Below are 15,085 nucleotides of genomic sequence, written 5' to 3'. Positions count from 1 at the left end.
ACTGACAGAAGCTGGTAACTAGTAACTGGCTGCGTCGAGTCTAAGCTACCTGGTTTTACTGGCTTATGTTCTTGAGTCTACTAATATATACTATTCGTCAACAGTCAACTTTGGCTAAAAAGCTGATTTTTACAAGATTCTATAAAGGTATGTTCACAGACAGTTTGACTTGCTTGCTTAGTCTAAAGGCAATTCTGATTTTGTATAGGGCAATTCTACAACACTCCGGTGCCAGAGGATGTGGCAGCAAGTATAGTGGAGCTCAGGCAGAGGTTTGAGGTGAGAAGATGTAAACGTATAATCTGCTCATTTACTGTGTTTCCATGCTTCGAATGAGTTCGGAGTTGCCCCCTCTCCATAAATATACACCCTAACATTTGAGCGATTCAGAGTTGAACTATATAGATCTTTCCAAGATTTGCGATGTATTCCTCAAAAGACGTTAAAGGAGACTTGCTTTTGGGTCAAGGTCACTCTTCAATTCATGGGTAGTCAACTGGTTGCACTAACTAAGCCAGGATGACTCTATCAGCAGTGAGCGTCACTAGTAATAGTGATGTGAGAGTGCCAGTCACTAGTAATAGTGATGGGAGAGTGCTACTCACTAGTAATAGTGATGTGAGAGTGCTAGTCACTAGTAATAGTGACTAGCACTCTCACATTCTAGCACTAACGTGAATAGTAATCTCACAGCGAATGCATTAGTACCAACTTAGCGAAATGGCGTCGAATGCATTCGTACTTTACCGTTTCAACGATTCGAAGTGGATGCACTTCGAACACATTCAAAGCATGGAAACGCAGTAATTGTATCTTTAATAAATGATTTTATTTGAAACTGGGTACACCATGCATAGACAAGCTGTGTAGCCTTTTGGGTTGCGGGCTCGTGCCCCTTTAGTCATTCTGTCTCGTTAGTTCTAAGAGTTTCTTTCCCTTAGCTATTTTGCTTAGGCATATGCTGGAGTTGTCTTCCTTAAGATGCAGTTCTTGCTATATAAGGTGCAGGTCTTGCAGGTGCCAGTCTTGTTATATATGACGCTGCGCATTCTACTATCTTTTCCAGTCCAGTTGGTTCCATTTGGTTGTAGCCCTTGAAATTTGGGTTTAAAATGTTGTGACACGAAATTAGAATTCCTACTTTGTCACTAGTTGTCAGTTTCTAACAATGTTGGCAGTTATGTTGATGACATGATACCAAGTAAAATTATTCCTAGCATTTGACAAGCTTTCAACTTATTTAAAATATTCATTCATTTTTTAGTGAAATTCTCTGTTACTGCACAACATATCACACTATATTTCACCTCTAAAATGCTGGTAGAGTTTAAGCCATGGCCATTGAGACCTAAACAAATTTAAATAAACAAAGAGATAAATGTTTATTCAAATTTGTGTTGAAATTCTTTCAATTATTTTGTCATATTGTTTACGTTTAAACAAACTTTCACAGCAACAGAGGCTGATTACGAAAAAGAACCTCCCAGAAAAGGAAAGAATAGATCGTCCTCCTAACATACCGACTCTTGAGGATTTCCAGTTTGTTAAGGTCATTGGCAAAGGAAGCTTCGGAAAGGTAAACTTTTGAGATAATTATCAACAGTGGCTGGGCTCTAAATACTCTTTGTAGATTATTATAAATAACTTTTTTGCAGGATGGTTGTTCGCTGTTACGCTGAAATACAATAAAACCGGTATTTTGTGTTATGTATGTAGTGCCCATGTGTATATCCTTTAAACTAGGTAGACTTTATTACCAACTATACAAAGAGCAGAAACGCACACGGCTTACCACCTAGGCGGGTGGTAAGCCGCCTAGGTTTACCACCCGCAAGTGGTTCAAAAACTGTTCGTTTTTGAACTTTTAAGAGCTTGTAATCACATTTCCACATATTTTGCACCTGCAACACAACAGAGTAAGACATGTTGAATCTTTTGATATCAAATAACTGTAATGTGAATTTTGTTGCAAGTCAACCTTTAAAAAGGGTTGATTAGGCATGGTGTGGTTGCAAGTCAACCTTTAAGGAGGGTTGATTAGGCATGGTGTGGTTGCAAGTCAACCTTTAAAGAGGGTTGATTAGGCATGGTGTGGTTGCAAAGTCAACCTTTAAGGAGGGTTGATTAGGCATGGTGTGGTTGCAAGTCAACCTTTACGGAGGGTTGATTAGGCATGGTGTGGTTGCAAGTCAACCTTTAAGGAGGGTTGATTAGGCATGGTGTGGTTGCAAGTCAACCTTTAAAGAGGGTTGATTAGGCATGGTGTGGTTGCAAGTCAACCTTTAAGGAGGGTTGATTAGGCATGGTGTGGTTGCAAGTCAACCTTTAAGAAGGGTTGATTAGGCATGGTGAGGCAGTTCTAACGTGTATGCCAACAAAACAATCCAAAACATACAAAACGTATTGTAAGGAAATCTGTAAAAACTTGGCATTTGGAAAGTACAGGTACAGCTGGTTGGGTGGGTATTGTCCAAGCATTTTAAACAATGCCACAGTCTACTCCATAGAAATTGCATTCTGCTGTATTGCAAAGAATTAAATTATTACGCAGGTTTTTCTGGCTGAGCATATAGCAAGCAGAAAAATGTTTGCAGTGAAGGTCCTAAAGAAAGATGTAGTTATACAGAACCAAGACATGGCGTGTGTTATGGTTGAGAAGAGAGTTCTAGCTATTGCTGACAAATCACCATTTCTTGTCCAGCTCCATTCATGTTTCCAGACGACCGTAGGTTTCATGTTCTTATCTGATCAACTATCTAGACCTTTTAATAGCATTTAAATATTTTGTGGAGTTATCTTCTTTAAAAAGAGATAACTCTGCATTCATTAGTTTCCACACAGTCACACATGTTTCTATATGACAATTGCTTCATCATGAGAATTACTAAATGTCCAAGATAGAGATTTTGTTGCGCTGTTCTTGTTACTTGATAGCTGCTTTTTCAGGCAGGCCAAGTAGTGATATATTATCTTCTCACCACCTACTGTTCATAGGCTAACAAAATACTGGTAATATTGCCATTGCGAATGTACATATTCAGAATTTCAATTAGTAACAGTTTTGAAACAGATAACTACTATTGCAACCTTATACGGATTAACCGTCTCATGATTGTTTGTTGAACATAATTGGCAGGAGCGACTCTTCTATGTGATGGAATACCTCACAGGTGGTGACCTCATGTTCAGGATACAAAAAGAAAACAAATTTAAGGAGCCAGTAGTTGTTTTCTATGCAGCCGAGATAATCTTAGGTCTTCTCCACTTGCACGCAAATGGTATTCTTTACCGGTAAGCATCTGATTAACCCTTACAAGTACCTGCTAGTTAGGAAGGTAACCCTTACAAGTACCTGCTAGTTATGAAGGTAACCCTTACAAGTACCTGCTAGTTATAAAGTTGACCCTTACAAGTACCTGCTAGTTATAAAGTTAACCCTTACAAGTACCTGCTAGTTATGAAGTTAACCTGTACAAGTACCTGCTAGTTAGGAAAATACCTCTTACAAGTACCTGCTAGTTAGAAAATTACCTCTTACAAGTACCTGCTAATTATGAAGGTAACCCTTACAAGTACCTACTAGTTATGAAGGTGACCCTTACAAGTACCTGCTAGTTATGAAGTTAGCTCTTACAAGTACTTGCTAGTTATAAAGTTGACCCTTACAAGTACCTGCTAGTTATAAAGTTAACCCTTACAAGTACTTGCTAGTTATGAAGGTAACTCTTACAAGTACCTGCTAGTTATGAAGTTAACCCTTACAAGTACCTGCTAGTTATGAAGTTTGCCCTTACAAGTAGGGGAAGCCGGGGCGCATTGGGACAAAATTCAGACATTATTCATACAAATGGGCCATTTCATAGCAATTTTGATGTAACTCAAATCAATTGTGAAGTATTATGTTAAGCATCTTTTGTTATAATAATAATTGGATATTGGATGAATTTTTTACAATTTATCATCATTTTTCTGATACCTTTCTACTGTCCCAATGCACTCCGATACCGGGGTGCATTGGGACAGCAGCGGGTGCATTGGGACTATATATTAAACAACTGTAGTAGCACTAAACAACAAACACAAGTCTATTTTTTGGATATCTTTTTTAAATTGTAAATTGTTAAATTATTAAAAAACTTTAGTAGTATGAAACAATAAAAACAAGTCCATTTCAAATATTTTATTTTATTTAAACCATAATTTGCATAGGCACAAATATGCCTATGCATTTAGAGTTATATGGTTCGCATCTAAATGTATTGACTTAAATCGACACCAAAGGAAAACTTTTTTGCCAGTCCCTGAGTCCCACCGAACTTAGTAGGCGGGGAAGATCATGATAACTTGTGTATCATCAACATCGCATCTTTCATCAACATTTATAAAGTATAGCATCGTTTCTTGTCTCAGAAGTTGGATATCTCAATTTTTGTCTTTTGTTGATGTTTACTTCTTCAGATCCTTTAGCTGGACTAGAAAGCAGAATGATTAATTTAACACGATTTTTTGGGGTTTCCTTTGCGAGCAGGTATCTTCGGAAACAGGCGAAGCTGCTCTGATATAATTGTTGTATCTCGATTAGCTACTCGGCTAGCTGCTGAAGTGGAAAGTATGTTTGGCTTACTAGCTGCCCGTAAAAGCATCGTTTCCGCCGTGCTGTTGGATTCAATCGCTGGAAATTTTGTCAGTTACACTTGCTGCCAAAAAGTCCGATTCTGTAAAAACATCCAGGCTGTATGGTGAAATTCCAATTGCTTTAAAACCTGCAGTTATATTTGCAGATATATTCTGGATATTGGGCCTGTTCAATTGCATTCTTTGCTTTAGCAACATGAGGCGAAAGTGTTGACTTCTTGAAATTAATGTTGGTAGCTGCTGCTCGCAATATAGATTGTTCATCTAACACCAGTGGTTCAGCAGCTGTAATATGCTCATCTGTATGACTAATGCATGTGGTTGGTTTTCGATTGAGAGTCATCATTCTCTGTAATAAAACTTTATAGTATATTTTTAAAGTAAATAACAATTACTGATCCCTGTTACTTATTGCTAAGGCTGACATGGCCTTTAAAAAGTGCACAGTGCAGTATTTAACTTTCCTTGCAATGTAAATTAACTATGCAAAAAGGCAAGATAGTTCACGGAGTGCATTGGGACACATGGAGTGCATTGGGACACATGGGGTGCATTGGGACACATGGAGTGCATTGGGACACATGGAGTGCATTGGGACACATGGGGTGCATTGGGACACATGGAGTGCATTGGGACACATGGAGTGCATTGGGACACATGGGGTGCATTGGGACACATGGAGTGCATTGGGACACATGGAGTGCATTGGGACAAATGGGGTGCATTGGGACACATGGGGTGCATTGGGACACATGGAGTGCATTGGGACACACGGAGTGCATTGGAACACATGGAGTGCATTGGGACATGTCCCAATGCACTCCGTCCCATAGTGCCCCGACAGCAGTCAAAAGATTTAGACTATTCCTATGGAAAAAGTTTACAAGCCTAATTCGATATTAATGTTTCGAGCTGAAGTTCAGAACGGTATGTTTTCATAAACTAACAATTCTTACTCTGCTGTAATGGTTTCATGCTTAATTAGCAAAATCAATTCAGCCTAAAAATTTACTTTTACTATAGAAAAATGGATAAGTACTCACCAAAATTTTCTCCTTCATGCAAAGTGGGCAAATTTAATCTGGCTGATGCCAGTTCTCCATTCTGATGAGTAGAGTTACAACTACACTATGTGTTGAAGTTTGAATTTTTGCCCTGTCCCGATGCAACCCGTGTCCCAAAGTGCCCCCGCCTTCCCTACCTGCTAGTTATGAAGGTAACCTTTACAACTACCTACTAGTTAGGATATTACTCCTTACAGGTATCTACTAGTTAGGAAATTACCCCTTACAAGTACCTGCTAGTTATAAAGTTAACCCTTACAAGTACCTGCTAGTTATGAAGGTAACCCTTACAAGTACCTGCTAGTTATGAAGTTAACCTTTACAAGTACCTGCTAGTTAGGAAAATACCCCTTACAGATACCTGCTAGTTATGAAGGTAACATTTACAAGTACCTGCTAGTTATAAAGTTAATCCTTACAAGTACCTGCTAGTTATGAAGTTAACTCTTACAATACCTGCTAGTTATAAAGTTAACCCTTACAAGTACCTGCTAGTTATGAAGTTAACTCTTACAATATCTGCTAGTTATGAAGTTAACTCTTACAAGTACCTGCTAGTTATGAAATAAACACATGCAGCGATGAGAATATAACTTCTTACAATCTTTCATAGACACCACCTTTCATAGACACCACCTTTCATAGACACCACCTTTCATAGACACCACCTTTCATAGACACCACCTTTCATAGACACCAGCTTTCATAGACACCACCTGACTAACACAAAGACCATTACTAGTTCTGATGATTTTAATTGAATTGTAGCGATTGGCGCTGATATCAAATTCGTGGCTAAAACCTTATTGAAAATTTGAGTGAAACTAAAGTATCACACAGAAACAACCAACTAATTTAGTGATATAATTTGTTATAAATGAACAATGCCTTCGACCTCTACAATGCCTTTGACCTCTGCAATCATAGAAAATAATTTTTGGATCGATCAGTCACCAGAATGTCAGATGTGCTTTGAATACTTCGGACATCATTAAGAACTGCTGACAGGTACTTGGTATCGTTTAATGCCATAGACATAGCAATTGATTTTTATAGTTCTGTGTGAATATGATTTTAGTTTGCATGTCAATTTCTATGAGTTTTGCTTGTTGGAGTAGAATGAGAAGTATTACTGAAACATCTATGAGAATAAATTCCGTCTGTTTTTACAGGGACCTCAAGCTAGATAATGTGCTGTTAGATGAGAAAGGGCATGTAAAGATAGCTGACTTTGGAATGTGTAAAGATAAAGTCTCAACTGATAACTCTACAACAGCCACTTTTTGTGGGACCCCAGACTATATAGCCCCAGAGGTTAGCCTGTTGGTGTCTTTTTAAACAACCTAAGATGATCTTCAAAGCTTAACAGTAACAAGTTTATCATGACAACCAGGATTGTTAGGCTTCAGTCTTTATTCTTCATAGCTTTTTTAGTAAAATCCATAGTAGCGAGACTAATCCTGGCAAGGAACTTTTCCTAGTCATTCTTTTTGTTCAAAGAGAGCATCGGAGTGGTCTAGAACACCTGACCTGCAAACAACAGGTTGAGGTTGAATTTCAAAAAAGTCACTGGTGGTGACATCCAAACTTAAATTGTTCTTTGCAACTGCGCATGTCTTCAGCCATTGAGGTTGCCTTGCCAATGGTCTCAGACATGTCCAGCCAAGATCACAGAGCCACCAATGCTCATAAAACCACACGCAGCCTCGGCTCAGCAGACATCATATGCCAGGGATTATGCACAAAACATTTTGTCCAATCAATCAGGTTGTGCAACGATGTACGTAGTCTGCCACAACCGTAATGCATAGTCATGTGATAAGCCTTCTGATTGGTCACTGTATGTCTTCTTGATTGCCTTTGTACTGCAATCTTTCACAACTTATAATTATCTGTCGATGCCACCTTAGCCACTGTGGTAGCACCGTAAACCCATGGTTGTAATAATTATTTGTTTACACAAAAACGCATGGCCTCGAGTAGCTGTGTTCTCAGTAACATGAGATGCCTGTTGATTCAAATATAATACATGTATTATCTTTACTATAATCAAAAGTCTGTCTGTCTGTCCGTCTAAAGCTACGGTTGGCAAAAATATTGCATCACACAGGATACGAACTCCGACACTTGGCTTGGCATTCAAGCACTTCTACCATCTGCATCGCTCTATCCTCCGGCAGCATTTCGGAATAATTGGGCAGATGTTTATTACAAATGACGATCTCTTACGGCACACTCGCACTGATAGGGTACTAGTACTCGCACTGATAGGGTACTAGTACTCGCACTGATAGGGTACTAGTACTCGCACTGATAGGGTACTAGTACTCGCACTGATAGGGTACTAGTACTCGCACTGATAGGGTACTAGTACTCGCACTGATAGGGTACTAGTACTCGCACTGATAGGGTACTAGTACTCGCACTGATAGGGTACTAGTACTCGCACTGATAGGGTACTAGTACTCGCACTGATAGGGTACTAGTACTCGCACTGATAGGGTACTAGTACTCGCACTGATAGGGTACTAGTTCATATAATAGGACCACTTGCAACTCTCTGCATACCTTACTATGAATTGTTCATAGCCTCTTGTTTTTGTGGGCAGGTCTTAAAACTGCAGCCATACGACCGGATGGTTGACTGGTGGACTCTGGGAGTACTGATATACGAGATGCTGGTTGGTCTGCCTCCATTCGATGGAGAAGATGAGGATGACCTCTACAGTTGCATCAAGGACCAGCACCCTGTTTATCCACGTTCTCTTAGCAAGGAGGCTCACAGCATACTCAAAGGGGTCAGTAGGTCCAGCCCATATTTTTGTTTATCCACGTGTGCTTTCCGCTTAGTCGAGGTTCCTGGTAGATATCTGTTAATTACTGAAGCCCCTTAACATCAAGCTAAGTTAATTTTTTCATCCAATTGAAATCTCTAACATTTGACAAACCATTTGTCAGCATATGGTTTCTGTATGTAACCTTTTCTGCATTAGTTTATATATGATGAAAAAACTATACCAACTAAACTGCAGGATACAGATTCCAATTTAAAAGCAGAATTTGCACACTAAAATCGTAACTGTAAGTGAGTAATTTGTACTGTACAGTCATAACTGTGAGTCATTGGTACTGTACAGTCATAACTGTGAGTCACCTATACTTTACAGTCATAACTGTGAGTGATTTGTACTGTACACTTATAATTGTAAGTCATTTGTACTGTACAGACATAACTATAAATGAGTCATTTGTACTGTACAGTCATAACTATAAATGAGTCATTTGTACTGTACAGCCATAACTATAAATGAGTCATTTGTACTGTACAGTCATAACTATAAATGAGTCATTTGTACTGTACAGTCATAACTATAAATGAGTCATTTGTACTGTACAGTCATAACTATAAATGAGTCATTTGTACTGTACAGTCATAACTGTGAGTCATTTGTACTGTACAGTCATAACTATAAGTGAGTCATTTGTACTGTACAGTCATAACTATAAATGAGTCATTTGTACTGTACAGCCATAACTATAAATGAGTCATTTGTACTGTACAGTCATAACTATAAATGAGTCATTTGTGCTGTACAGTCATAACTATAAATGAGTCATTTGTACTGTACAGCCATAACTATAAATGAGTCATTTGTACTGTACAGTCATAACTATAAATGAGTCATTTGTACTGTACAGTCATAACTATAAATGAGTCATTTGTACTGTACAGTCATAACTATAAATGAGTCATTTGTACTGTACAGTCATAACTGTGAGTCATTTGTACTGTACAGTCATAACTGTGAATAACGAATATTAAGGTTCGTTGTTCTAGCTGCTGTGTAAAGAGCCACTAAAGAGACTGGGTAAGAACAGTGCAGAGCTTCTAGAGCATATATTCTTCAGGCATATTGACTGGGACAAACTTGCCAAGAGAGAGGTCCAGCCACCTTATAAACCACCCATAGTGAGTGCTAAATAAATCCTTCTAGTGAATGGTGTGTTTTTCGGAGTAGTATACAGCGATTCCTCGCTACTATGTGGTTGATCATCGATGCGATGACTATCATCGCGGTTTAGCTTTCTTCCTGTTACGTTTTGTGAAAGTACAAAGTGCTTGTGACGCCCTTTATTACACCTCCTAATGAATTTGAGAAAAATAGGAAAGGAAATTCTTGCGATTGAAAAAGTGACTTTAAAAATTTGTTTCTATTTTATAGATTTTGGCTTTTCGTGAGGGTGGGTGGCCACTTAACCACAGTCCCGTGAGGGTCAGTGGCCACTTAACCACAGTCCCGTGAGGGTCAGTGGCCACTTACCCACAGTCCCGCTTAACAGCAAACAATTGTGAGGGTCAGTGGCCAGATCCCGCTTAACAGCAAACAATTATGGTTCTCTGTACTAGCTACAGAAATATCACATTTATATAGAGCCTACATATAGAGACTGGCTAGGCTACTCGCCGTTGCCCAGGTAATAAAAAGTCTTTGCACAGAAAATTGATTTGCATTTAACATATATAACAACATCTGCCATTTTAACTTTCAAACTTCATATCATGAGAAAAATGTTTTGTATAGTTGAAATAATTTAAGAGGAAATAAAAACAACTGTTAAGGTTTTTAAACTTTGTCAAACCACTGTAACTTTCAAACTTCATATCACGAGGAAAATGTTTTGAGCAGGTCAAATAAATTAACAAAAAAAATAAAACAACTGGTTTTCAAACTTTTTCGAACAGTTGTAACTTTTAAATTTCTTATCATGAAAAAGTGTGTAGTTTAAATTAAAAAGAGATAAAATAAAACAGCTGTAAAGGTGTTTAAATGTAAATGTGAAATTTATTCAGCCATTAGCATATAATGGCCAAAAAAGTCTGTTTTGCTACTGTAAATGAATTTGCCGGCCTTTATTTGGCACGGTCTAGACTGTTACATGACGAGAAGAGAATGCGTGTAGTTTCGTTCAGTTTTTATTACAGAAGGAAATTCCACTAGCCGAGGAGTGTACAATTATCTGCTCTGCCCAACTGAGTGAGCGCGCTCTTTTATGTACAATAAACCCACCCGTTCTGGCTAACGGAACCGAGTAAAAACCGTATAACATTAGTAATAAACAGAATCGCTAATCTGTTAGGATGGTTATAATACAGCGCTAAACGAAGACATAATATCGATATAGCATATAGACAAATTAATAACGATATAATAAAAAGAACAACATAGCATGCAAGATATAACATATAAAAATATTTACACGAATTACGAAGTCATGGCCAGGCATCCACCACACTACGATCACCATAAAAATTTATTTGGTGTACAATTATATGATTTTAATTCGTTTCAGTGTTGGCATCGCAAGGAGAAAATATTGTATAGAATGGTATAGAAATCCATAGGCATTATCTAATGCAAGCACCCCTTGGTAGAAAGCTTCAAAATTTTATATACAGACTACATATTAAAAAAATAAGGACAAAACAATATGTTAACCTTAGTAACTATACCTAGTTACCTACAGTAACTTTAGAGTATTTAGTGGTTATGATCTGCAAGAAAATGTAACATCACCATGTACTACGTGTAGTACGTACCGTAGGAGTACTTACCGTAGAAGTACGTACCGTGGGGAGTACTTACCTTCGATACAGGCTTATAACATAAACTTTGAATTTAACTTAAATTAATTAAGCTTATTAAACACGTACTCAGAGCTAAGTTTTATTATGCATTTTACTGAACTTCAAGTTTGTCATAAGCTAAAATTTCATAACTCATCTGTTTTTGAATTCATTTTTACTGTAACTTATAAATAATGAATAATGCTGAACTGTGATAGCGAGCTTCGTATATCTCTTTCAGGCATTGTGGGATAGATTTTGGTGAATAAAACATCGGAATTTTGGTTATTTTGTCATAATCACCACACTTATTACCAAGTTTTAATTTCAAGAGAACTTTTGTTGATATCGTATAGCGTGAAAGGCGAAAAAAATTCGTCAAAAAAATCATCGTGTTCCATAATGTAAGGCAAAAATAAATTTATAACGAGGGCACACTGTATTAATTAATAATAAAAAGCGCGCAACCATGAAAAGGATATACAGTGTACGATAAGAGCGATGGATATGATAAGAACGGCTTAGCCTTGTGGTTACACGCACTTGTTAATAGACTTACAATTTGCATGTTATGAGTTCTAATCCAGAACGAAGTTGATTTTCCGTTGCTTGAACTTTACCAGCTATAGACAGACAAACTTTGAGATATATATATGTATATATATACATATATATTTCTCAAAATATGTCCGTATTTGTATTCTAGGTTTGATCGTCCGGCTATAGCAATTATTAGAATAGTTGTAGCTGGACAGCAATGCAGACGCAAAGTCATGGCTTATCGCTATTAGAAACCTATCTTATTAGGCAGCTTACTAGAATTTTCCATTGGCAATGTGCCTGGTTAACAGCTTTAAAGTTACAGTTGTTTGACAAATTTTTGAAACCTTTACAGTTGTTTTTATTTTCTCTTAATTTATTTTAACTACACAAAACACTTCTCTCATGATAGGTATGTAAGTTGAAAGTTAGAACAGGAAATGTTGTTATGTGTGAAATACAAATCAATTTTCTGTCCAAAGACTATTTTATTGCAGGGTAGCACAGCTAGTATATATATATACATATATATATACATATATATATATATATACATATATATATATATATATATATATATATATGTATATGTATATATGTATATGTATACATGTATATTTAATATAAAAGAGTATTCAACTGTAGGCAGGTTCCTCATGTCATGATCTTCAACTGAGTGGTTCAGCTATTTCATGGGTTTTCCTGGGAGGGTACCACAGTGGTGTCCTGTTGGTATACCACAGTGGTATCCTGTTGGTATACCACAGTGGTGTCCTGTTAGTATACCATAGTAGTGTCCTGTTGATATACCACAGTGGTGTCCTCTTGGGAGGGTACCACAGTGGTGTCCTTTTGGGAGGGTACCACAGTGGGGTCCTTTTGGGAGGGTACCACAGTGGTGTCCTCTTGGGAGGGTACCACAGGGGTGTCCTTTTGGGAGGGTATCACAGTGGTGTCCTGTTGCCTGCCTCAGGTTTTCTGTCAGGACGGTTTTCCTTAACACAAAAGCAATTTAAGACTGTATGCTCAAACATCTTGCTTATATCGCAACCAACACATATTTACCAGAATAGACTCGGAAGTAGAAACTTTTTTATATAACAGAGTATCTCACCTATGCTAAAGTCCAGAAACACAATTGTTTTACACGGATGACTGCCAATTATGTTGTAGTCTGATGAGAAAGATGCTGAAAACTTTGATGCACTTTACACAAAGCAAAAGGTTTTTCTCACCCCGCCAGATCCAATGGTTCTGTTTAACCTTGACCCTGATGAGTTTTATGGTTTCTCCTACAAAAATGAAGACTACAGTTAGCTGAGTAAGCAGGCTGATTCTAAAGGAACAGTGAGTATAAGCTGACTAGTCTAACCATTGGCATATCAATAACCTGTTGTGGTTTCATTATGTGATGCGTAATGTGATACGATACGTAATGTGATATGTTATGTTATATGTAATGTGATATGTTAAGTGATACGTTAAGTGATAAGTTATGTGATAAGTTGTGTGATATGTTATGTGATACGTAATGTGATCCGTTAAGTGATACGCAATGTGATACGTAATGTGATACATAATGTGATATGTTATGTGATACGTTAAGTGATACGCAATGTGATACGCAATGTGATACGTAATGTGATACATAATGTGATATGTTATGTGATACGTTAAGTGATACGCAATGTGATACGTTATGTGATGCGTAATGTGATACGTTATGCCTTGCACTTGTCTTGTTAACTAGTACATTACAAAGAAACAAGTTTTAAAGAAATACAAATAATGTGCAGCTATAAAAAAACATATTAGGTAAGTAGCATGATAAGAAGTGAAATAGCCTACAATTATTTTAAAAATACCTGATGACTTCCATTGGAGACTTGGAAGAGTAAATATGCAAAATTATATATATATATATATATATATATATATATATATATATATATATATATATATATATATATATATATATATATATATATGTATATGCAAAAAAATAAGCATAAATGAACAATCCTACAGCAGCATAAATGAACAATCATCATAGTGTATATGAACAGTATAACAGTAGTATGTATGAATAGTGCAAAAAATCTATTTCAAGTTTATTTCATTTAAAAGTTTGTTATATCTGCTTTTGGTCATTGTTGATCGATAAAAACTGCAATCTATCTAGTTCAACAGTCAAGGATTTCTTTTACAGGTTCCATGATATTTCTTCGGGTACTTCATGGGCACACTTTCTGTACTGCTGTACGATTCTTGGACTTTTATTATCTTCATATGATGATCCAGTATGTAACTACGATTGCTTCGTACCTACAAGAGCCTTCGTTAGCTATGGCCAGCAACCCAAGCTGTCTCCCAGCTTCAATTTGAACCCACTGAATGTTATAAACTCTTTTGGTTGGACCTACATATTTATAAAAATTTACAGTTTTCTTTTCGCTTTTTACAATGTAATGTTGGTGAAGGTGTTGCTTTATCCCTTATATAAGTATATATGGTATCTTTGTTTTGTGCACTTGCATTTACTGTTGCTTACCATTGTTTGAGAAGAAGGTTCGCAGTGAATTGGTTAGCCCTACTAGTTAAAGCTTTGTCTAAACTGTGTAGACAGTATTATCTGATCTCTTTACCTATAGCTTCTTGCACAACAGTAACAAGATAATATTTATAACTGTCACGTGTTCATCAGCACTATTGTCTATTGTTAACACCTGTTTTGTGCTTGTCTATTTTGCCAAATTCTTTAGCAACATTTTCAGACATTTTGAAAAATATGGCCAAATGTATGTACATAAATGCGTGAAGCATGTTATTGTTATTGATGACAACATGCATACAAAATTCACTTGCGAAAACGGAAAAATGTAATCTGTTTTGCAATTGCAATCAACTGCAATCTAATTGCAAAACTACAACATAAAATACAGTCAAAAGTAGATATTATGAGTAAAACAACATTTTACTGTAATCATGTTTATTATAGTCTAATTAGATGTAAACTTGTTTTTTCTCCAACTTTCATTTATATAGCTATAAATACCTCATCTCTTACCTTCATCTACCTGGCTATAAATACCTCATCTCTTACCCTCATGTATGTAGGTATAAAAACTTCTTTTTTTCTTATGTGTTTTGTTATAAAGACCTCATCTGTTAAACATATGTTCCACTTTCACCACATACTTGTACCCATATACCTGGTTCT

The 15,085-nt window shown here is 36.9% G+C and overlaps 1 protein-coding gene across 1 annotated transcript in view; it reads left to right on the top strand.

Annotated features, from left to right (window-relative positions):
* LOC137387593 (calcium-dependent protein kinase C-like) overlaps positions 1-14,679 on the top strand; it is a 59,289-nt gene extending 44,610 nt beyond the window's left edge. The window contains exons 8-16 of the mRNA XM_068074059.1: positions 209-279; positions 1,454-1,576; positions 2,552-2,725; positions 3,137-3,291; positions 6,872-7,013; positions 8,309-8,497; positions 9,538-9,669; positions 13,039-13,212; positions 14,075-14,679. Coding sequence (XP_067930160.1) covers positions 209-279; positions 1,454-1,576; positions 2,552-2,725; positions 3,137-3,291; positions 6,872-7,013; positions 8,309-8,497; positions 9,538-9,669; positions 13,039-13,182 — 1,130 coding nt within the window. The 3' untranslated portion in view covers positions 13,183-13,212; positions 14,075-14,679. The remainder of the gene's footprint in view (positions 1-208; positions 280-1,453; positions 1,577-2,551; positions 2,726-3,136; positions 3,292-6,871; positions 7,014-8,308; positions 8,498-9,537; positions 9,670-13,038; positions 13,213-14,074) is intronic.
* The last annotated feature ends 406 nt before the right edge of the window (positions 14,680-15,085 follow it).

This window comes from Watersipora subatra, chromosome 2, assembly GCF_963576615.1.
Source record: "Watersipora subatra chromosome 2, tzWatSuba1.1, whole genome shotgun sequence".
NCBI lineage: Eukaryota > Metazoa > Bryozoa > Gymnolaemata > Cheilostomatida > Watersiporidae > Watersipora > Watersipora subatra.
The sequence above is the reverse complement of the archived record's forward strand: the minus strand, read 5'-3'. Positions and strand labels throughout refer to the sequence as shown.